The sequence below is a fragment of the Phoenix dactylifera genome, unplaced genomic scaffold (genome assembly GCF_009389715.1).
Source record: "Phoenix dactylifera cultivar Barhee BC4 unplaced genomic scaffold, palm_55x_up_171113_PBpolish2nd_filt_p 000214F, whole genome shotgun sequence".
Taxonomy (NCBI): Eukaryota; Viridiplantae; Streptophyta; class Magnoliopsida; order Arecales; family Arecaceae; genus Phoenix; species Phoenix dactylifera.
This window is the reverse complement of record NW_024067725.1, coordinates 503686-528989: the sequence shown is the minus strand read 5'-3', so window position 1 is coordinate 528989 and position 25304 is coordinate 503686. Positions and strand designations below refer to the sequence as shown.

General features: G+C 44.7%; 1 protein-coding gene across 1 annotated transcript; it reads right to left on the bottom strand.

Moving 5' to 3' along the window:
* Positions 1-9577: 9577 nt before the first annotated feature.
* LOC103721490 (polyphenol oxidase, chloroplastic-like) lies at positions 9578-12059 on the bottom strand. The gene is made up of 2 exons (XM_008811731.3): positions 10706-12059; positions 9578-10333 (listed from the first exon to the last, which is right to left on the bottom strand). Exons 1-2 carry the CDS (start codon positions 11903-11905, stop codon positions 9773-9775), a joined length of 1761 nt encoding a protein of 586 aa, XP_008809953.3. The 5' UTR covers positions 11906-12059; the 3' UTR covers positions 9578-9772.
* Between the last annotated feature and the right edge of the window lie 13245 nt (positions 12060-25304).

The following is a 25304-nucleotide window of genomic DNA, read 5'->3' as shown; positions in this document are numbered from 1 at the left end:
GAGTCTAACTCTGACTTCATAGCTTCCAGCCATTTCTCGGAATCGATATCAGATATCGCCTCGTTGTAGGTTTTGGGGTCCTGTATGTGATCCCTATCTCCCACTAGGAACATTTCCTCGGTATCCTCTTCTAGTATACCTAAGTATCTATTGGGAGGATGGGAGACCCTACTAGATCTACGAGGTGGTCGAGGGACATCGTGTACTGGCTCTGTATGAATGGATTCAATAGGATCCATGACTCGTTGCTTTTCAGAGACTTTCTCTTCAAGCTCAATTTTCCTCCCACTGCCTCTATCAAGGATAAACTGATTTTCCAAGAAGATGGCATGACGGCTCACAAATACATTGTGATCCTCTGAGACGTAAAAATTGTATCCTAATGACTCTTTAGGATATCCTATAAAACGAGCACTTATGGTCCTAGCCTCTAACTTGTCCGCCTGTAGTCTCTTGACGTGGGCCGGACATCCCCAAATCTTGAGATGACCCAGACTTGGTTTCTTACCATGCCATATCTCATACGGTGTGGTAGGAACGGATTTAGAGGGAACTTTATTCAATAAATAAATCGCTGTGAGTAAGGCATCTCCCCAAAGGAACATAGGTAAATCAGTGAAGCTCATCATGGACCTGACCATATCCAATAGGGTCCGATTCCTCCTCTCTGACACCCCGTTGAGTTGAGGTGTACCCGGAGGTGTCCATTGTGAGACTATGCCGTTTTCTTTGAGATAGTCCCGGAATTTCCCACTAAGGTATTCTCCTCCTCGATCTGATCGAAGAGCCTTAAGAGGTTTTCCAGTTTGTTTTTCTACTTCATTCTTAAACTCTTTGAACTTTTCAAAAGACTCAGACTTGTGTCTCATAAGATACACATACCCATACCGCGAATAATCATCGGTAAAGGTAATGAAGTAAGAATAACGTCCCCTGGCTAGCACATCGAATGGGCCACATACATCTGTATGTACTAGGGCAAGTAATTCAGTGGTCCTCTCCCCATGTCCCACAAAGGGCAGTCTTGCCATTTTTCCTTGAAGACAGGACTCGCAAACTGGATATGACTCGGAAGTCAATGAGCCTAAAAGCCCATCTTTATCCATTTTGTTCATTCTGTCCTCTCCAATATGGCCAAGCCTGAGGTGCCACAAATATCTTTGGTTTATCTCATCTCTGGATCTTTTGGATCCTTTGGCACTCACTTCTTGCTCGGTAACATTCACAGATACATCCATATGTAAATGATAGAGACTGTCAATCATGAAACCACGTGCGACTATTTTATTTCTCAAATAAATAGAACAGCAGTCTTTGTCAAATGTAAAAACATGACCTTCCTGTGCTAGACATGAAACAGAAATCAAATTTCTGCTAGCAACAGGTACATAATAGCAGTCTCTAAGTATTAAACTAAATCCAGACGGTAGTCGCAGATGGTAGGTGCCCACAGCCACAGCAGCAACTTTTGCCCCGTTGCCAACCCGAAGGGTTACCGCACCTTCCGCCAGCCTTCTACTTTCCTTTAGACCCTGCATGGTAGTGCACAAATGAGCACTAGAACCAGAATCTATAACCCAACTAGAAGTAGAAGAAACCGTTAGATTAGTTTTAATTATGAGCAAGTCTATACCTTCCGAAGGTGTGTCACCTTTCTTGTTCTTCAGGCTCTCGAGGTATGAAGGACAGTTTCTCTTCCAGTGGCCTTCGACATTGCAGTGGAAACATTTTCCTTTGTCGTTAGCCTTTTTCTTTTGAACTTCCTTCTTGGGCTTCTTGTCTTTCTTCTGCTTCTTAGCAGGCTTCTTTTTCTTCCAAGTAGACTTTCTCTTGGAACCAGAAGTCAACTCAGCAGCAAGGACATTGCCCATTGAACCTTTCAAGGCTTCCTCAGCAGTTACCAACATGTTTATGAGTTCAGTCTTAGTGCATTCAATCTTATTCATGTGGTAGTTTACTATAAACTGACCAAATGAATCAGGAAGTGACTGTAGGATCAAATCCACTTGTAATTCCTTGTGCATGTCCATACCGAGCTTCTCAAGCTCCTCTAGGTCCTTGATCATGGTCAGACCGTGATCATGGACAGACTGCCCCTCGCGCATCTTCGCTTTAAAGAGCCTCTTGGACACTTCAAAACGAGCTGTGCGACTCTGCTCACCATACAACTCTTGCAGGTGTGCCAGTATTTTCCTAGCAGTCTTCATATTTTCATGCTGGCATTGGAGTTCATTAGACATAGATGCCATCATATAGCATTTTACTCTAATGTCATCATCCAACCACTTTTTATGCATCTCACGCTGAACATCAGTAGGACGTGCTGGTAGTGTGGGGATATCAGAATCGAGTATATAGCCTATTTTCTCACAGCTCAAAATAATTTTGAGATTCCTAAGCCAGTCCTTGTAATTGGTTCCGGTCAATCGGTTGGTCTCAAGAATACGAGTCAAAGGGTTTGAAGCTGACATTGTATCTGCAGAGAGTAAAGATTCTAGTTAGACTTTTGTACTTGATCCTAATCTGTTCTAAGGTCTTTTAGAACAAATGTAACTCCCACTATTTTCTCGAATCCCTCACACTCCCCTGGTAGGAAAACGGAAATCCCACACGACTAGGATTTCTAGTGGGTACTGCGGTCCCACCGATTTATATGCCACCTCACCTAACAGTTATTGGTGACACATAGATGGATGAGTGTACAACTCTTGAACAATGCTTCTCAAGCATGTTGCAGTGTAACTTGGTCTCTAAGCCATGAAGACCTCACCTAACAGTTATTGGTCCCATTTCTTAGTTAAGTCAGACCCACCGTATAACCGTAGGAATAAAGTCGTCATTGGGTCCTCACCTAACAGTTATTGGTGCCCAACCCCACCTTTACCCTACAACATCTCATGTCTATAGAGAGGTTCAGCCCCCCGATGCAACTTGACCACTGTGTCCAGCCGAGACAAATCAACATCAGAAAGGCCTTAGCAGCTCTACTACAGTGGAAGACCTATTGACTTAATATTGGTTAATCAGGTCTTAGTGTTTGCAACTTGAGCCCTTCATAAGAGGTAATCGAACAATTGGCCAGGTAAGCAGGTGGGAGGCTCCCCTTACTCAGAGAGTAAGGTCCTAATTAAGTAACCACCTTTCATGCTTTCCTAGACACCAATTAGATCAATTAATCTAATATGACTTGCTCATGTCGGTTCACTCTCGACTTGATTGAGGAGGTTTTGATTTAGGTCTCAATTGGGTTTGCTACATCACATGTAAACCTATCTACCCGACTCGCATTTACATCACATGCAAACGGCACATCACAGGCAGTTATAATCGCAGCATCAAATTAAAGCAAAACTTTAACTAGGTGATGATCATGGATTCTAATTAGGTCGTATTACAAGCACATGCACATCAATCGATCAAGTGGTCTTCAACTCTTGAATTGGTTCCAAGCCTCCTTGATTCGATCCTTGATCAACCCTTGATCCCATCGCCATCAACCGCTTGGATCACCTTTCATCTCATGCCTTTGCTTCAACTTGATCGTTGATGTACATCACATCACAGAAATACAACCAGATGTAAAATAAAATAAAAATAAATTACATCTCCTTTTAGGAGGCACGCAGGCCTCTCAAAACATCAAATAAGATGCATGCAAGCATCTGAAAAATTACATGACATCGCAGATCACATCGCAGGTCATTACATTTGATACCAAAAGGGGTTGAATCCTATGATCATCACCGTATGCAACAATTATAATTTTCAGATCTGAAAACTAACTGATTGTATCATGACATAGGTCGCTGATCATGCTAATCATGATTCTAAACTTTGTAATCCCATTAACAATGCATTTAGAATCATCTTTTTATCACATAAAAATCAGCATGCAAAAAATCAGCACCTCTGAAAAATCTGCATGCAGAATTTTTCAGCATGCATGATCATTCAATTTTCAGATCTAATAAGCCTTTAGATATTTAATTCTTACCTTAATCTACGAAGCCTAGGCTCTGATACCACTGTTGGGAACCCGCCCATGCCGCTGATATTTCAAAAATTTTTCAGATGGCAGCGGAATCGGCATGCACGGGATCGACGTTCATCGCATGAACGTTGTTTCGAGACCTTTCGTAATTAGGTAAGAATTAAAACTTTTAAAACTAATAGGAAGATCAAATCTTCACCTTGCGCGGGTAGATGATCACCGCAAATCTGAATTCGTGGTTTTGGAAGAGGGTTCGTTTGAAGCCGTTCAAACGTCCGGCCTTTACGGGTATCCACACGAAGTAGAGAACCGATCAAAGCTTTCTTGTCTTCCCGGGGTGCTAGCTCCCTTGCAAAGACTTCTTTTGATGGCTGATCTCCTCTCTTTCAATCAACCCTTGATTGTGCTTGAGAGGAGGAAGAGGAAGAAGGAACTCAAGGAAGAAGAACACAGCTTCTGCAGCCTTCTTTCTTTTCCCCGCGTTGGAAGAAGGATTGGAGGAAGAGGAGGCGGACAAGGCTCTCTTCTTTTTCCTTCTTGTTGGCGGCTGAACCAGGGAGTTGGGAGAGGGTGGCGGCAGCAAGGAGAAGAGGATTCAATTGCTTTAGGGCGCCGGCCCCTGGTCCTCCTTATAAAGGGATTGGAGCTCCTAACTTTTAGGAGTTCCAATGACAACTTGCCTAAGAAGGGGGGGGCGCCGGCCCTAGCTTCTTCATGTCGCCCTAGCCAAGTGAGAGGGGCTGATGTCCCTCTTACTTGGTTAACCTAATCCTCTTCCAAAGAGGATTAGGTGCCTCTCTCATGGTTTAATCCCAATCCAATTAGGATTAGCCAAATTTGGTTCAATCTACGCTAGTCCTAATCCAATTAGGACTTGAATGAATCATGACTCAATTGAACTCTTCAATCCTAATCCTATTAGGAGTCATGTTGATTCATTAGATTAATAATTAATTTAGACTTAAAGAATCCTAATCTAATTAGGATGTATTTATTTTTAGTCCTAATCCAATTAGGACTCTTATTTGAATCCGAAGTCCTAATCCAATTAGGATTTCTAGGAATCCTACTCCAAGTAGGAATCCAATTTTAATTCAAAATTCCTAATCTCATTAGGATTGTAGGAATCCTATTCTAAGTAGGAATTCCAGTCCTACTCCAACTAGGATTCCCAGCCCTAATCCAATTAGGACTCTAGGAATCCCACCCGAAGTAGGATTTGTGTTTAAGTCTAATTAATTAATTCCCTTTGTTCACTTCTTCAACTTCTATCAATCAAATTGATTTCTTTGTGATTCCTAATCACGATTTCAACCATCGGATCGGTCAATACTTCTAGTGTGTGTGACCCCATAGGTTCTATTCTGACTGGTAGTGAGATATATTGTGATCTCTATCACTATATCATTGAAAACTCCTTTCAATGGGTTGGAACGATTCCAACTCAACTCATTAGGGTTTATCGATCATCAAGATAATCCCTATGAGTCCCACCATCCACCAGTGACACCTAGCAGCATGTAGTGGCTACCCAGCAGAATGGAATGATGAACCTCTAGGTGCAGTTAACATGTGATACAGTCCTACTATCGTGGATCCCTACAGGACGGAGGTCATGGACAACTCGTCAAACCCCATCGTCTGTCATATGTCAAGATTTATTCGACTTGAGTTCGATAATGGAAAACTCTTTTTCCACTTTATATTACTGCCCTGGCCAAGGTCTTAGAACTCAGTCTAACAAATCACATAGGATCACTCCTCTTCTATCAAGGTCGATAGATTCCTTATAGGTGCATACCCTACACCTACAGTGAACTTACTGCAGCCAATCTACACTGCATGGACCCATATGACTAGAGACCATGTATGTGTGCAGTCAAACTACAATAACCTCACTGTGAGTAGCCGAAGCACCGCAGGTCAAAGGACCAGTCACACTACTGCAACATCAAGCAAGTCACTGACGAGTGGATAGACATCCAAGTGACTTCTTGTCTTGGTCACGCTCAGTACCCTTGTTCTCTAACAAGCACCTGCACTATCACTTCAGTGTCCCTACACTGTGGACTCAAGTCTCGTCCATCCAGAAGAAAGGTGATCTGTGCACTGATCGGATCGATCACTGTCCTCGTGATGATCCATTGATCAGGAGCATTTAGAAATTAATCACCAATGATACATGGCTCAAATTCTCAACTCTTGAGAATATGTATCATCATCTTATTAATTTCTTGGACGATTCATAGACACATAAACAATATGAATGAAAAGATGCCTTTTATTTATTCAATAATAAATAGTCAAATACAAAATTATGTCCCTAGAATCAACAATGTGTCAGCCAAATTGGCTTCTAGGGCATACATCTAACACTTTTTTCTTTTTTTTTTTCTCTTTGACCCATGTCTTTTAGACTAGATCAATAATAGTGGCATGCTCTTAAGCGAATCTAGACCTTGCCCAAGCAAGCTTAGTGTTATAGCTTTTGCTCTGACCAACCAAGTTCCCTAAGGATCTCAATCTCTCTGGCTTGCCCAAATGGGATGAAAAGGGTGGAAACAAGTCTTTTGGCATAACAAATGGGACATTGCATAGTCATTACCATGTTGTTCCCAGTGGAATATTGTATAGTCATCTTCACACTATTTTCGATGGGACAACAACGTAGTTGCTATCATGCCACTATAAAAGAAAGCTAAGGAAGCAACTATAGAGAGCGATTATTACACTTAGGCCAGTTTTAAAGCAATACGTAGCTTCCTTGGCTTTGATAGCAGGTTAGTTTGAAAGACTTATATCCACATTTGAATGTTGATATACGTAGCAACAGCACATTTCAACAAATTCTATAGTGAAGACAGCTAAGTCTATCCTTATGATTGATGGATCAGCTTATCAGCAAGCATGTGAAAACTAGCAAGTCGAAATCTCATCACGAATTAAACATCATGACAAACAAATTGCACTGCTGACTTGCTGTATGGTTGAGGGATTCCAAACTAGCAAGTCAACATTTTTTCAATCGGCCCTCAGCTAATGCTACATCTTTACAATCTTTGGGCTAGTTAAAGCTACCTCTTACATTTTCACTCTTATCAATTGTGTCCATCTTCTAAACTTGAGGCCTGTTGCACTCTACCTTCTCTACTTTCATCAAGAAATGTGGAGGTGGAACATTAGTTCGTCTTGAAGCTTTCATAAGCATATGAACGATGAATAATAACACTAAATTCTATTGTGATGGTTTTTGACTTTTATGATAGTTTTTGAAATGTCATGATAGGTAATTTTTAGTGTTGGATTAATTTTTAGAGGCCTGGATTCAAGGGTGATTGCTGCTGGGGGATGCCAGTTGTTTGACACCTCGGTGCCAGGGGCGGAGTTGGAGTGGCCTGGTCTGGACCGTGTTATGTCAGGTGTGTTCTACACGTGAGGAGGATCCTTTTGAAGGGTGACTCTGCGATGATCATTGGATGGATTCTGCAGGTATCAGGAGAGTCGGTAACTACCATCCGCTGCTGAGGGACATCTGGGCCTTAGTTCGGAATGGGATGGTCATTTAGGCAAAGCATATATTTCGTAAAGCGAATGGGGCTGTGAATTGGGTGGCCTCCTTTTGTTGCTAACCACTCAGAGGCCATATATGGGTGGGCGAGGCGGAGTTGCCTAATGCCCTTCTTAATTTTTTTTGCTTTTTGATCTTCTTGGTTGTATCCGTGCACATTATGTATGATACCACTGTTTTTAGCAAAAAATAAAAAATAAAAAAGAATAATGACAAGAAAATGCTTGTCAATACTCCGATCATGATGAATCCAACATGCAAAATAACAATCAAACCCCTCATTATCATTTTGAATTTGCTTTAATTAACATAGATAAATGATGTTACACAATTCGTAAGGCTTGGTAAAGATCAGGAGACATATATATAATCATTCCATGTTTCACGAATCTCGTCTTATTGCAGTCCTTATTTTAAAATTCTCTCCATAGTTAAATTGTTTTCAAGTAAATAATAGAAATTTTTTTAAAGAAAGAAAATATATGACAGGGAGAGATGATGAATTGGCAGATAGGAGGAAATGAGACAGTTAATTTGCCAAGTTAAAACTTCGTTCTTTGCATTGGGCAGCAGCGATGAGCCCGGGCTGATCCCCCTCAACACCAACTAATGACTGGTAGTGGTTAGAAAGGTGGCCGCAATTTGATGATAACAAACGACAGTTATTCCACTGCCTTCATTCACTTCTCCGCTTCATATCACAAAGAAAGAAAAGTATCAAAACTGAGCTTTGCGGTTTCATGAAAATTTGAAAAGGTATCTCTCTAAGAATTCAAGTGAAGGTAAGTTTGGGCTTGGCTAAAGAATTGCCATGCCTAACATGATAACTAAATTCAAAAATATGATCTCGGGTTAAGCCTTTGCCAAGTTTAAAGACGACCTTTAGACGGTTAGGCTTGGATAACTCGAGTTTTTGGCAAAAATTACAAGAGTAAATGTTTGCCTGTTATGCAGTGAGTTTGCTATTTTTAATTGCCTCTTGGGTGGGCTCCTAGCTTTCTCGCGGTAAAAGCAAAGATCATTTCGGAAATGACCCTTGATCTTGCTTCTTCTTTTTTTTATCTCAGATGAAATGAAAGGCTGAAAAGGGTAAATTCATAATTAAATTAATATTATAATGCATTGATATTAATATTTAACAATAATAAAATTAATTTTATAAGTATTTAGAAATCGAAGAATCTGAAAGGCTTAGGATGATGGGCGCGCGGGTTTGTACGCGGAGTTTTATTTATTTTACGCTAGTGGATTCGTAGTACAGACATGTCGGCCGACGTCTCGGCTAAAATGATTTTTTTTCTTAAATAAGAAGGAAATCCAACGCCCATTCAACTACGGGTTCCCATTCCTCCGAGGACAGTAGCGCGCCACCTGGGACCCGGAACAGTCCTAGTCCCGTACGGGCCTCCAGTCCTGAGTAATTGTAGCCTTAAATTAGCTTATCACATAGGAAGGAGGGAAGCGAAACAAGCACAAGAAAGGAAGCGCAAGCAACGCATAATTGAGTGAACGTATTATTCATGCAGGGAAGACAACAGCTTGTGACACACTAGTCACGACACCTGCGAAGAGCAGCGAACTGCAGAGGATTAAACTTATTTTTATCTTTTATTTATTATTTTAATAATATATATGTGTTGAGCATTGAAAAGTTATATTGGGATATGTAGAGATTTATAGAAATATAAGAAGTCAGTCTACAAAGTTGAATAATAATTGTGTGGTTCATAAACCTAGTTTTAAGAACTTAGTTCTTGTGCTTTAAAAAGTTGTGAATGAATTTGGTCAAAATTCATATGAAAATTACTTTATAAATTTTCAACTTTGTAACTTCATATTACAACACTTGAATCAATAAAATTTTAAGTCTATCATCAAGTAGAGACATTCTAGTCTTATTTCTTCATTGTTCTCCACTAAGAATACATCTTTTCCAATCAATTTTTTTTGTGTTGGTTATCTCCAACAAAATTAGCTTATTACATACAAAGAAGGAAAGCGAAACAAGCACAAGAAAGGAAGCTCAAGCAACGCATAATCGAGTGAATGTATTATTCATACAGGGAAGACAACAGCTCGTGACACACTAGTCACGACACATGCAAAGAGCAGCGAACTGCTGAGACAAGGACAATTCACTCCTAGATCAAATGCCACGCAATGCAACGGAACGAAAAGAAATCCAGCGATCGGTCGACAGATTATTTCATGATTTAGACAAGTCTGGGGTTGTCGGTCTGCAGCAGCTTGATCGCAACGCCCCCAATCGTGAACTCACCGATTCGAGGGACCAGCGTGACCACCAGCTTCTCGGCGTCCTCGGCTTCGAGGTCTTCCAGCAGGGAGGTAATCCCCAGCTTGAGGGCGCCCTTCCTCTTCTTGCCCTTCCCCTTGTGCGGCAGCCTCACAAACGTCCCCGCAAAGTCCCCGTAGTCGGGCCCGGCCAGGTCGCCGTATGGCGCCGCGATGTACACGTCGAATCGTGCCGGCCCATCGGTGTCGACCGCGATGTCCTTGATCTGCACCACCTCCACCTTATCCTCCTTCTCTGCCTTCTTGCGGCTCTTCTTCGGCCTCGACACCATCACTCGCAGCGCCGTCTTGGACAGCTCCCTTGGCTCCGACCCGAACGCTCCCACCCTTACCAGAGACAGCTCCGCCTTCGTCTTCTCCTTGGTCTCCGTGGTCTTCACGCAGTTGAGTTTGTTCATCCATGGTATCGGCACTTCCTCGTACGTGTACCTAAGCTTGTTCGGCTTCAGGCAGTCCCTCACCTGGATTCCCACGTTTTTTTTTTTTTTTTTTTTTTTTTGCAAAAAAAGATATTCATGTCAATCAATTCTTTGATCTGAAATCTAGATGTGCGCACTTATATGACAAGTAAAGAAGTACGAACAAAGTCAGCATCAAACTTTAACCATCGGCAGTAAATTACCCTGCATTATCTTTTTAGGTTAATAAGTCGTCGTTATGACGGATACAGCAATGGAAGAAGAAAAGTGCATTATCTTTGCAGCAGTTAAAAAGAAAAAGTTAGCAAAATGGTTCCACGATCTATGAAACTGATTTCTACAAACAATATTTTTATAGAAGATATCAAATTGAAACGAAAAGATGGTGGTATAAGTCGTTAATTAAGTAATTACCTTGACTCGGACAACCTGCTCGTTCTCATCGTAGAAGATGAAGGTGGAGTCGAGCCAGTCCGGGTCGTTGAACTCGGTCTTGTTGCCACGGAAGGTGCGGTAGATGTGCCAGAGGCGGTCGACGTTGGAGTGGAGGCTGAAGAAAATGCAGTCCTTGCCGGCAGTGGAGAAGTCGCCCATGTCAATGTGCGGAGAATCTGGCGTGCCCACCCACATGTGGACGGCATTGTGGATGCTCTCCAGCTGCCCGGGCCCGTTGGAAGTGTCAGCCTCCTGCCCGGCCCGCAGCGGGTCCCCCATGAAGAGCTCCGCCAGCGGCAGGGACTCCTTGAACGTCTTTTTCATGGTGCACAGGTTGGTCAGCACCAGAGCGCTCCCCGTCTCCCCGCTGCCCGCCGTGTTGCCGTAGCTGTACTTGTAGTCGAGGATGGCCGGAGAGTAGTGGGAGGTGTCCCGGTTGGCGTTGTAGAGAGGTGACGACGTGTCGGCGGTGAAGATCTCCGGCATCGTCATGCCGTCGCCGGAGTCGAAGTTCCAGAAGGGGAGGGTGAAGGTGTCGTCGTCGATGAGCTTGCCAAGGATGCGCTCGTAGAAGTGGAGGTAGTAGCGGTGCCAGGGGAGGAATAACCAGCTGTAGTGGACCTGGACGGGGACGGTAGGGAAGCCCACCTGATCGTAGGCCTCGTTGCAGTATGCGCAGTGAATGAGAGCCTGCTGGTAGAAGTTCCAGGGATGGTCGTCCGGCAGCTCCTTCATTTTCCTCACGGCCTCCTTGTACTTGTCCATGTAGTCGCTGTCTTTAATCACCTCCTGGGCGGCACGCCGCACCCGGAGCGGCGTATCCGGGAAGGTGTAGTCGACGATGTCGGCGCTGGTATAGGGAGGGCAGCATTTGAGGTTGTCGCCCAGCCCCGAAGAGCTGGCGTCGTGGCATGTGCTGAGGTCCGGGGGCATGACCGGCGCCGCCAGAGCCATCTTGCCTGCTGCTGCTGCGCCGCCGGTCAGCCCGCCTAGCGCGATCAGCACGTCGCGCCGGTCCATCAGCAGCGATGACGGTGGCGGCTGCCGGGCCTCACCGTTGCCGTGGCAGGAGACACGGGACCGGATGAGGCGGCGGCACGGGGCAGCGCCGGAGCGGCGGTCGTGGAGGGGACATGCGGAGGGGGCGATGCTGCTCAAGAATCCTACGCTGGTGGACATGTCTGCTTGATAGGGAGGCTGGATGGATGGACGGTGTTGTCGGCACTGACGGTATTATCTTGGCTAATTGGATTCTCCTACCCTATAGTGACGATCGTCGGGGAGGAGAAGTTCTCCTGGGGAGAAGGTAGAGGATGCAGCCTGAGATTATAATGGTGGACGCAGCTCTATATATAGGCCTCAGCAGGTCACGAGTCTAGCTTGTTTGGTGCCATTAATTGAGAACTTTCTGTTCAGACCACGAATTACCGCACACGTCCGCAGGCTTAATTATGATCTAACTTTGCTTAGATATTAAACGTAAAACATTAATTATATAAGGATAAAACATCAAAAATAGGTATTAAGTTCTCGAATGCATGAGATGGAATAGCTTTATTAACTATTCCAGGGGAGGGAAAACAAGTCAAGTGACACGGATTCAGCTGCGTAGCACGTAGAATAAAACAAATTACGAAATGCTTGGCTTCGGTGGCGGACTTATCACCCTTCTTGTTCTATACTACCTAGCAGCTAGAGAACGAACCCTAAAGCGATTTTTTTTTTTTTAAGGTTAAAAGCGGCATTCATATAGTTCTCACATGAATATGATCTGTTAAATTAAAAAAAAATTGATATAGAAAGTGGGATATATTTTCTGGTCCAAACCACTCCACTCAAATGCCAGACACGGTTGTTCGCTAGCTACATATAGAGAGCTTGTATATATTATATGTCTGTACGATTAAAAAAAAGTAGATTCCTGTGAGTGGAGCTCTCGTGTCTTCACCCCCAACTTTTTCATTTCCACTATAAAAAGATCTGCTTTCCAAGGTTTTCACTATTAAACTCACGGTTTTGTTCCAGGTAAGAATGTGTGCTTATTTTGTTTTACTAACCTTACTGCTCTGCTCACATTGAAATGACGGGAAAAAAAGACATTTAAAAGACAAGGAGTGTTCATCTACCACCGACGCTTTTGGTACGTGGAATTTAGCTATCAAATAGATGCCGTCCATGTGCCGCAATGGAGGCACACCACTATTCGAGGGTGAAAAATAGATGCCCTCCATCGAACAGGTTACGCACCGACTCCTTAGTTTGCATTAGTCCAGTGATTCATCCATTGTTTCTCTGATAGGTGGTCCTCTAATTAATAGTGGAGGACAAAATAATAAGGAGAAGATATAAAATAAAGAGAAGATATGGGTCTCGCGTCATTTGTTTCGTCCACCATACATTGATAAGACTCTCATCTATAAATGACTAGGGTTGATTACCTGGATTAATTATTCTCATATGTTTGTACGAATCAAAGATACTCTTAAGCTTCCTTACAAGCAGATACATGCTGCGGTTCTACTCATTTTCACCAAATTATCGGATTTTTCAATTACACGTTGAGCAATTTGGATTCACAAGGTTAAACTAGCATCAATCGAGTAATAAGCTAGTAATCTCCTAGGTGTCTGATTCAGCTTATTTGCTCTGTATAATTACTCACTAGATCCCGAATTGTTATGGATTCGATACCACAAACAAGTGAACTATACTAATAATTCACCTGGAGGGGTCTGAAGTAATGATCTCCAACTACCATGTAAACTAATCATTACGAAACAAAAACTTAAAGAGTTCTGAAGACAAAAGCAAACAACGTATATCAGATCTCAATACTATGATTCTGTATAAAAATCCTTTATGCATGCTTTGCGTTTTTTAACACCCATAGAGTCAGGAAAAGTGAAAACTTGCCCAAGTAACAGGATGGGGATGGGCATGTATCTATGTCGATCGGCATCATCCATTTGAGGATATTCCATCAACTTGGGTACGGTTTCTTGCCTAGGAGAGCTGATTGAGAATCAAGGTTCACGAGCGTACATGGAGACTTCTGTGCCAACATTCAAAAATTCTAGCCTTCTTTTTTACAAAAATTATTTCCTTCAATTTTTAAAATAATTATTTCCTTCAAGGTTCACAAGTTGGCTGATTTCTCAGGCACCAAGCACTGGCCATATTTCATCAGGATTGTTCATGATGAGAAGTGTCCGTTAGTTTAGAATTTTTCAAAGTCCAATCTCTGTTTCGTTTTGGCTTTTGCAAATTGATCTCCTTTATGGTCACTTAAATATGTAATAGACTAGTGGCCCACTTTAGCAATTTGACAGCGCAAGGACGTAGGTTTTATTATTGATAATAACATGTATTTTTGTTATTGATCGGATCAGAAGGCTAGCGACTGAGGTGGTACAAAGTGGGGTCGTGGGCGGCTGAAGGCTCTGCTATTAGGACGGGCACATGTAAAACGTAAGCAGAAGGCAACAGATCAGCTGATGGACCTGCCCTGAGAATTAGGTAGGTAGGCTAAAGCAATGAGTTTTTTAAGGCTGGTTGACTTGCGAAAAATTAGGTAGGCTGAAGCAATGAGTTTTTTAAGGCCAAATTTCCAATAATTTAGCTTGCCTAACTTAATGGTCCAGGGTGGCGGAGGTGTGGCTCTAGGGATGAAAATGGATAAGATATAATCGGATGTTAGTATATTTGTATTCATGTTCATCTTTATTTGATGAATACCGATATAGATGCATATATTAATCAAATGTAAAAATTTATATTTATATTGTTCTAAATAGATGTAGATACATTTCAATTAATAAGCATGGATGTGAAGGTGGACATAAGTTGAATACTTAAATGCTTAAACTATGTTAGAATCCATTGATTGATTGATTATGCCAAACTTAGATGGCCTTACCAAATTTCATCTTGATTGATTTGTGATTAATTGTGCCAAACTTTGTCGGTCCTACCAAATTTCGTCAGCCTCCTAGTACTATATAAAGACTGCTCAAATATATTCTAATTGACAGATGGAAATACAATTTTCTTATTTTTCTTTTTCAATAAACCATATGACCAATAAAGATTATTGACTACAAGGTAAATTAAGTCAATGGCACGTTAATAAGTTTTGTTATATTCCTTAAAATTTCATAGCCAATATATATAATTAATAAGATTATAAATAGATGTAGATATTCAGATATAGATTCAATAGCTTTCTATCCATATTCATATCTATTTATTTTTAATGGATATAGATATAAATAAGGATATTAGCCAGATGTTCAAACTTATATCTATATATTCATAAATTTGGATGTGAAAATGGATCTGGAAAAATATTATTTGGTTCACTTTTATTACTATGTACTTTTTGTGCACAATTAGAAGGTGGTCTAGATCTTTTTCCAACTACCATAACAATTAAAACTTTCTCTCCCTACCAGACTTTCTCTTTCTACTCTCTGTAGGGTAGTTGGATTCAGTAGGAACTCTTCATAGTGATTTTGAATTTATCTTCATGAAGGGTCCTAATCTCAGGTCGTCGAGCGGCGTGTCAACCCCACCCTCGTCCTTACTAAACATTATTAGATTTGAGCGCACTGATCATTGTTGAACCATCTGTGTCCTAGTCCAAGCATGATACAATGAATTTTATTTTGATCGAACTGATCGAGTTGTCGGGCAGTCTCGTCTGGTCAGCCCTATGAGGATACTAGAATTAGGATTATATTCTTTAAATAATCATGATAAATTTTGATGAGAAATATAATTTTTAAATAATTTTTAGCCATTGATTGCCGCGTAAGGTGCCGGTCCCTGCCTTAAGCTTTTCAATCAAATAATGTTAGTTGGATTGCATTCGAGGTAAGTAATGCAACATTTTTTTAGATTTATTGGTAAATTATAAATATTTTTTGAGTCAAATTATTCTTGATTTATGAATTTAATGCATGGTGTTATATGCCTATTTCTAGAATATTGTATGATTCCGATTGAACGTATTGGTTTTGATATGGATTGTGTTTGACTGATTTCAGTATTGCATCTTTCGATTTGGGATACTAAACATGTTTTGAGAAAAAGAGTTTCGAATCGAAATAAATTTGAACTCATAGTCGGACTATGTTGAGGACCCTGCCAATGGGGGCTAATACATTGACACTTGTCCTAAAGGTTATATCCAAGATAATTAGTAGCATACCGTCATCAGACCAGCGGTCCTGAAGGACTTTGCTGCAAAATGATGTGCAGCTCATCACAAGATGATTAGTCGGTGTTATGACCCAGCCACAGGTGGTCATAGTTCTTGGTTGTTGAATTGAATTTGATAAATTAAAAGAAATTAATTTATAAACGATATTTAAATTTTGACACTGCATGATTTTAGAATTGACATATGAAACTGAGAGCTAATTGAATTTCGACAGGCTATGTTAAGGATCCCGCCAATGAGGATAAATATGTTGGCACATGATTTGTCCTAAAGGTCGTATCTAAGATGATTAGTGACATACCGCCAGTAAACCAGTGATCCTGAAGGACTTTGTTGCAAGATAATGTGCAACTAACCGCAAGCTATGTTGAGGACCCCGTCAATGGAGGCAAATACATTGGTATATAATTTTTTTCTGAAGATCGTACATCCAAGATGATTAGTGACATATCGTCAGCAGAACAGCAATCCTAAAGAACTTTGCTACAAGATGATGCACAGCTCATCGTAAGATGATTAGTCGGTGTTATGACTCTGCCACATGGAATGTGGTCATAGCTCAAGATTAATAAGATGAAATGAATATTTGAAAGAATTTAAATCCACAAAAAAAAATATTTTAAGAAAGATTTGATTCGTATATTAGTACAGCATATATATTTATGTTCTGCGTAATATTATACATTTAATTGTCTAATTTATCTAGTTAAAGTATTTATTGCTTACTGGGTTGTTTAGCTCATTATGCAATTTCTTATTTTTTTCAGATTCAGAGAACTAGCCTATCGGAATTTTGAATATGAAAGAGCGATTAGAAGAACTGTGGCATAAGTTATCTTAAATCATAATATATTTAAATTATGTACTACCTTAAACTAATGTTAAGAGTTATGAGATATTATAGGTGGTGTTAGTTAATGAAATAAAGATTGTATATTATTAGTTGAATTATTTCTGCTGCATGATTTTGATATTATTATGAGATGCCTTGCATTCTCGTGTGGAGAGTTTCCTACAAATGTGCGGCTGTTGCTGCAAATTTTGGCTCGCGATCTTGAGTCGGAGGTGTGACATAATATTTCTATAAATAAAGATATAGCAGTTTCTAGACAATACTTTTCCAACAAAAGAAAGGAGAACATAGCCACTGCTAAATATTCAGATTAGGAAGAAGACGAAATGGGCTAACTTTCTCTTTTCCGACCGAGCAGCCCCATCAACAATGTCATGTTAGCTGTTCCTCTATATTGTCCTCTTACTGGATGTGGCTAACACTACTCTTTTTTAAAAAGCAGAATAGAGTCGTGCCAAAAAGTCGTGGCTCAAAATAAGTTCATAGAAGTGGTTTTCCTTTAAAATTAATTCTAGTATCGAAAAGTTTATTCAGTCAATAAAAATATATGAACTTAATATCCCGTCCAAAAGAAAAATCCAATTTTCAGTAAACTTAGTAAATATTGATTCGACAAAGATTATACATCTTAAAACCTAATCAACTCTAGAGTAATTTTGCGCTAACGGAATCAAATGGTGAAATGCTAAGATTTTGTTTTAATCTACTATTTATGCCATACGCCAACATTGCCGAGCTTTGAAGCCCAAGTGGCTAGTTGCTATACCGTGCGACATCATTTAGGCCGCATAATTAATGTCCAACGCACGAAAAGAAAATTGTGTGACCACTAAATTCGATGTACCGTATCAGTAAACGTGCTGTCTCAGTCAACTCATCTTTCACTCGTCTGTACAATACTAAAAATGTAACAAAAATTGTAGATGCGGTCGGTGCGTGAATAATTGAGTTATGATGCGACGTTTTTGTACTGACGAACGCGGCGGGCAGGCTTTTTGGCATCGACGTTTATAGAGCCTTCTGCAAAGTTAGTGGACTTATGTACCAAAATAAAAGTTAGTGGACGGCATTCACGCGCTTAGTATTTTTTTTTGATAAAAAAAAAAAATCTCAACTACATAGCAGTCGTTATTGAGCCTCCCTCCCAGGTAAAAAATTTGCTAATATCTTTTTCGACCCATAAATTATCCCATGTGTGAGTACATCATTCCAGCACCATCTTAGTATCAGTTAGACCAGATGACATTTTTACTGAGCGTATTCAGACGGTGGGCATCCAATCTCCATATTTAATCGACGCCCATGCATTTCGAACCTGAAGTACATCGATGAAAATAAAGTTTCGTTCCAACTGTGCTGCCATCTTCATGGCTACACGCTCAGTTTTTGGAGAGGAAGCTACACAAGAGCCTTAAAAAATAAAAAATAAAATAAAATAAAATAACTAGAGAAAAGAAAAGAAGCTACACAAGATGTGGTAGGTGCGTGAATGATTAAGCCGTGACGTTTTATAATGCCGAACATGCCAGATCTTTTTATCTCTTTTAATTTTTTAAACAAGGCCTTGTCGTTTCCAACGTGGGCCAAAACTCGTACAGACTTCACGTGGATATTATAAAACCTTGCCCGTCTCCTTTTTTCCCCACCGTTTTTTCATGTTTTTTTTGCAGCGACCCACCCCACAAGCAAGTCCGCATCCTCCGGCGGGTCCCACGAAAATATAATTCTCCAACGTCGTACACGAATGCGATCAAATGCGAACTCTTCCGTCGCTATCAATGATTAGCGATCACGTGGTTGTACAGTAATAGTGACACCAAAGCACAATAATGATGCCCATTACGAAATTTATTTTATACTTCTAAAAAAAAAAATTCGTTACCGTATTGCTTTTTTTTTTTTTTTTTTTTAAGAACGGCTACTCATTTCATATAACTCTGACATAAGTACACCCTGCCAAATCGCGAAAAAGTAAAAGATACAAGAAGGGGTGAATGTCCGATACAGACGTCCACAGAAAGTCCCCAGAATGCCGAGCAACAAAAGAGGCGACCCAGTCTGCAGCCCTGTTCGCCTCCCTAAACACATGTCCAATCCGAACCGCACCCATCATCCGCGCAATCTCACGGGTCTCCCGAATGAGGGGGTGACCATCCCCAAATCGATCCACCCCTCAAATCCAATCAATAACCACAGAAGAATCGCCCTCAAGACATACCCGCTCCACACCCAGTATATGGCATGCATAGGATATACCCTCCCACGCTGCCTGCAGCTCTGCCCCAACCACTGTGAGACCTGGCGTGCGCCGCCCTCCTGCCGCAATCAGCCTACCAAGATGATCTCTGATCACAAATCCAACCCCTCCAGTCACACCATCTGCTAACCGACTGCCATCGAAATTTACCTTGAGATAGCCAGGGGGTGGGGGTACCCAAGAAACAAGGGCAAACTGGAGCGCTGAAGCAGCGTGACAAGTACCCCAGATGTCCCTAGCTATCCTAGAAGAAAATCCGACGGTAGCCGCAAGAACCTCCCTCGCAGATAGCGTCGCTCTATCCACCACCATCTTCGGAGACAACCTCCTCCCCTCAAACAGACCAGCATTCCTGTCCAACCATATGTAGTAGGACAAGTATGCCACTACAATCCCAGCCACGGCAAACCTGGGACTCCGCGTGGATACCCTCAACATATGAATCAAATCCTGCACAGACACCACCGAAACGGATAGTAGGACTGGTGACCTCCTCCATATCTCTCGGGCTCTAGGACACCGTAGAAGGACATGCTCGATCGTCTCCTCGATATCTGCACACTCCTCACAGCACTGAGAGATCGCCATGCCACGCCGAACCAATAAGCTCCTCGTAGGAAGGCAGCCCCAGGCCACCTTCCAGATGAATATGCCACACGAGGGTGAATCCTCAGCCTCCATATCCACCCACCCTCAATCTGCCGAGCAGGCTCCCCACCGATCAAAGCACAAAGATCTCTAGCACGAACCCGCGACCGTCCCGTCGGCATCCACACTAACCTGTCGACCCCCCCTCCGGAGGGGACAGGGAGGGATAGAACCGCCTCCGCCAGCTGCTCCCCAAAAACCTCACGGACCATCTCCTCCCTCCAGCGGCCCCCCTCCAAGGTCATCAGCTCACTAACCCTGCAGCCTGATAATCGCGCCGAATCCGCCATGGTCGGCATACGACAGATCGGTAGCTCGGTCACCCAACTGTCCTCTAACACATCAATAGACCGACCATCACCTACTGACCATCTGATCTCCGGAAGCACCACCGCAGCTCTAGCACACATCTCCCTCCAGATCGGTGAATGGTGACGACCGGCTCGCGCCCCAGGAGCCAGGGCGCCATACTTGGCCCTCATCAGCGAGGACCACATACTCTCGGGCTCAAGCACAACTCTAGCCGCATGTCTAGCCACTAGGGCCTCCCTCCTCGCCACCAGGGACTGCAACCCCAAACCTCCATAGCTAGTCGGCTGACACACCACATCCCAAGCCAGCAAATGGACCCCGCCTCTGCCACTTCTCCTCCCCCAAATAAAATTCCTGAATAGCTGCTCAAGAGACCTCAAGACTGTAACAGGAATGATAGCATTGGAAAGTAGATAGATAGGGATCGAAGTAAGAACTGAACGAACCAGAATGATCCTACCCATCATAGAAAGTGAATGCATCTGCCACCCCTCCAATCTGCGTCTGACGCTAAGCTCTATGGATGCGCAATCCCTACCCCTCAACCTCTGGCCCGAGAGTGGAACCCCCAAGTATTTCATCGTACCCTCCTGCTCTCCCACCCCCAGGATCTCCATAATAGACCGCCTCATCGCCACTTTGGTCTTTGGGCTGAAAGTAACAGCTGACTTGGTCAGATTGACCCGCTGTCCCGATGCCGCACAGTAATCCCGAAGAATCTGACCAATAGCCTGAGCCGCCTGCCGCGACGATCTAGCAAGAAGCAAGCAATCATCAGCAAAAAGCAAATGGGAGATCGGAGAAGTCCCCACTGCCGGCCTGTAGACCTCCAACTCCTGAGTAGCCACTGCCCGCCGTAGGGATCTAGACAATACATCTGCACATATAATGAATAATAGGGAAGAGAGGGGACATCCCTGGCGCAGTCCCCCTGAGGACATAAAAAAGCGGGACGGCGTACCGTTCACCAAGATAGCAAAAGAGGGAGCACGAACACAACCCATCACCCAACTGATCCAAGTCTCATGAAACTTGAACCCCTACAAGGACTGCTGCAAGAAATCCCATCTCACCCTATCATAGGCCCTCTCCATGTCAAGCTTGACCCCCATCAAGCTCCTCCTCATCGGAGCCCGACCGAGATCAAACATGAACTCCTGGGCAATAAGCACATTGTCAGAAATACTCCGCCCCTCCAAAAAAGCCCCCTGCTCTGGACTGATAAGCCTAGGAAGAACCTCTCTCAACCTGCTAGCAAGGATCCTCGCCGTTGCCTTGTACAAGGTCGTACAAAGGCTAATCGGACGAAAGTGACCCGGTTCCGTGGCATCCTGCCGCTTCGGTATCAAGGTAATGAAAGTCCTCTGCCAATCTCCTGCCATCACTGCTGTACTAAAGAACTGCTGTATAGTCGCCGTCACGTCTCGCCCAACTATCATCCAATATCTCTGGAAAAACAAGGGTGGAAAGCCATCTAGCCCTAGAGCCTTGTCCCCCGCAAGGGACCTCACTGCCTCTCTGATCTCCCTATCCGAGACTGGACAAATCAGCGCTGCTGTCTCCTCCTCGGACACCCCAGCTAAGGCCGGGGGCATATCCACCGAACTCCCACCCGTGGACTGCTCTGTCCACCTAGCCCTGAAGAATCCCTCCAAAATCCTCTGAATCACCTCCGGATCCTCCGACAACTGCCCCTCCTCATTCCGGATAACTCTAATTCTATTCTGGTGCCTCCTAATAACTGTCGCCTGGTGAAAAAATCTAGTGTTTCTGTCCCTCTCCACTATCCACTGTACTCTCGATTTCTGTCTCCAAAAAGTCTCCTGCTGTCTAAGAAATCCATCATGCAGGGCCAGTAATGATCTAAGCTCCCCCATCTCCACATCTGTTAGACCACCCCTTTGGTCCTCCTGAGCCTGTAACCTGGCAATAGCCTCCTCTGAATCCTCAACCCTCCTGAAAATATCTCCCACCTCCTCTCGGTTCCACCTCCTCAGTCGCCTCCTCGTTAGCTCCAATCTACGGGACACCCAATACATAGCATCTCCTCTAACTGGTGCACTCCAAGCCTCCCTCACCATCTCCCATGATCTCGGATAACAAAGCCATATTTTCTCAAATCTAAAAGGGGGATGAACTGGAATGTAATTATCTGTACTCACTAGAAGCGGGCAATGATCCGATGCGATCCTGGGCAAGTGGCTCACATGGTGATCCGGAAAGCACTGAACCCACCCAGCGGTCGCGCAAGCTCTATCAAGACTCTCCCATACTCTAGCCTGGCCCTGCTGATTGTTGCACCATGTAAACCTGGAACCGGAGAACCCCAGGTCTATCAGCCCACTCGATGTCAAAAAATCTTGGAACTCCTTAACCTTCCTCTCATATGAGAAAGGCCTCCCCCCCATCTTCTCCTGAGGATCAGTAATACAATTGAAGTCACCAGCTACCATCATAGGGTACCCCTGATTAATCATCTAAGACATCTCCTCCCACAATATTCGCCTCTCCCTGAAATCAGTACTGGCATACACCGCAGCAAGGACCCACGAAACTCTGCTACCCTCCGAGATCACAACTACCACCTCCTGTGTACATACATGGAAGACATCCAACCTGCAGGAGCCTTGCATCCAAGTGACAATGATACCACCCAAGAACCCCTGAGACTCCACTGCATAAAATCCCCACGTTCGAGGTACTGCTCTCCTGGCCTTCTGTAGACTCCTTCCGGATAACCGGGTCTGAAACAACACACATATATCCGGACTATGCTGCTGCACAATCCTGCGGAAAGCTGGGGCAAAAGAAGGCTTCCCCGCGCCGCGGCAATTCCATAGTATAACCTTCATTGGTCACCCAAGGCTGCATCACAACCCCCCACCCCGGGATTGCAATCATGAAACACCGCCTCTTCTATAGCTCCTCCACCCTCCGAACCTACAGAACTCACACCCTTAGCCGCAGCCATCATCTTAAACAAAATTTGATCGTGATCCCCTCCGTCACCAGTTCGTGCCAAATGGCACGCAGAATCTGCAATAGCTTCATCCACTGCCACAGGGCCCTCTGTCATCACCCAACTCGATTCTGTCCTGATCCCATCAGTACTCTTGATGAAGTCTGACTCACCCGATGCCAAACTCCCGGTTCCCAGCTCAGAGACCAAAGCACTGCCATTGCTCCCCCGTTCCATTTGGCACGGTAACTCCCCTAGCACAACCACAGGGATTCCGCCAAGGTTTGGTACCCCACCTTCGGCACCGACTTCCCCAGTCCCCACTTCCGGCCATCCCCCCTTACCGGCCACCCTGGATGGAGCCGCCATCCCCAGCGCCGAAAGATTGGACGCCGCCGAACAGGCTCTGGTCAGCTTCCTCCCCGGAGCCTCCGCCCCTCCGCCGCCAACGAGATCACCGCCGCCCCTAGCCTCACGTACCCACCGTGGGGGCCGATGACGAGTCGCCGATTGAGGAGGAGGGGAGCTCCGGCTTCTTCGGTGGGGAACAACCACCAGCCGCCCCTTCACCGTTGCCGGAAATCGAGTCCCCCCCGCAGTGTGAGACGACCCCTTCTCTGATTTGCCCCCCATCCCAAACGCCCTACACGGGCTTCTAGACCGCTTCCTCGGGCTCGGATCCGATCCACCAGGCCGCTGCACCACAGTGGGCTCTGGCCTGCCATCAACCCGGCCCGGTCCACCATCCAGCCCACTCGCACCCCGACCCACCTCCTGGACCTCACTCGGAGTGAGTCGACCCAAGTCCGGCCTGGGGTTTGAGTCGGTTCCATCTCCTTCCACTCGGCCGAGTTGACTCGAACCGGCCGTATCCTTGCCCGCCCCGGCAGCCGAGACGTCCTTCTCCGGCGTCCGGCACCGGGCAACTTTCAGCGGCTTCTGCCACGCCTCTAGGTCGATCGGGGAGACAGTGGTACACGACCCCTCCCCCACTGCGACCTTGCCGTTTCTGGAAGCCGTGGGCGTCGCACTCAGTCCAGAGCCAGAATCGGTCATCTCCTTCCTCCATGGTTTCTTCGTGGCCGCCCCTTGGTGCCATATACGGTTGGTAACCAACCACGGACCAAAGGCCGAGGGTTCCTCCGAGGCATCTCCTACTCCTTCCTTCTGCCCACCAGACTCCGCCTCCGCATCTACCTTCTTCTTCCCCCTGACCGATGCTGCCTCCGTCGAACCCCCCCCCCCCCCCCCGTTGGAGGGCAGCCGCATTCCGTCGCCAGATGTCCTATCCTCCCGCACTTGGAACAAGGGGCAGGCAAGTTTTCGTAGATGAAACCTTGCCAAAAGGTCTCCTCAACCCCCCCCCCCCCTCCCCCCCCCCCCCCCCCCCCCCCGAACTCCCCCTAATCAAGGTACCCGGCTTAAGAGGTTGAGAACAATCCAGCTCCAGTTTCACCCGAGCAAAACCATATCGCCGCCCCTGATCCGTGAATTCATCCACCGCCAATGGATTACCAGCACAAGCCGCAATTCTAAGGATAGTCTCCTTCTTCCAATAATCCAAAGGCAGCCTTGGCATCCGAAGCCATACGACCACCCGGCCAATCCCTCCTTCTCCGGGCACAAAGTTAGGTCGCCATCGTTCCATTGCAAGCAGCTGGCCGGCCACCGTCCACAGACCACTCATCAAGGCAGCCTCCGATCTTCCTCCTTGGCAAACCGGACGACAATGAAGCCATCCATCAGCAAGAAGCAGTTCACATTGTAGTCCAGCCGTCCCACCCGCTTAATCTCCTTGGCCACCCAATCCACAGGAACAGGTCTACCCAAGCTCCTCACAATGACGGCGGTACTCCACCACTCCGCTCGGGTCCCCTCCAGCTCTTCCTCCGGGAAGACCACCACCTCGGTCGTGCTGTTCCGCAGCATCTCTAACACCCTAGAAGGCATCCGATGGGTCGTCCACGCTAGCTGCCGGGGACCCCCTTTCGCTACCTCCGCCCAGGTCCGACCCTTCACTGCACCCCCGGGATCCCGGACTGCCTGTCCACCGGTCGACCCCGCCTCGGGTCGTGTCGTTCCCCCCCCCTAACCTCCATGGTCCCCACCCCTCAGCTATTCGACAAAATTCCCCACTGACTCTTCACTAGTGCACGAAAATTAATGCATCCCCCCCTCTCTGCGCTCTTCCCCACTGACCCGCCTATGTTACTGTATTGCTTCCCCTAGAAGTGTCATAGCATACAATAATAGATGATAACTAAAAAAAATAAAGCAGGATCATCTTTCATACCCGATTTATTAGATAAAAATATTATATTTTAGGCT

Excerpts from the sequence above, each read along its gene's own strand:
- LOC103721490 (XM_008811731.3), bottom strand. The coding sequence starts at position 11,905 with ATGTCCACCAGCGTAGGATTCTTGAGCAGCATCGCCCCCTCCGCATGT. Across the intron at positions 10,334-10,705 it reads AGCAGGTTGTCCGAGTCAAG|GTGAGGGACTGCCTGAAGCC; the intron begins GTAATTACTTAA and ends GTGGGAATCCAG.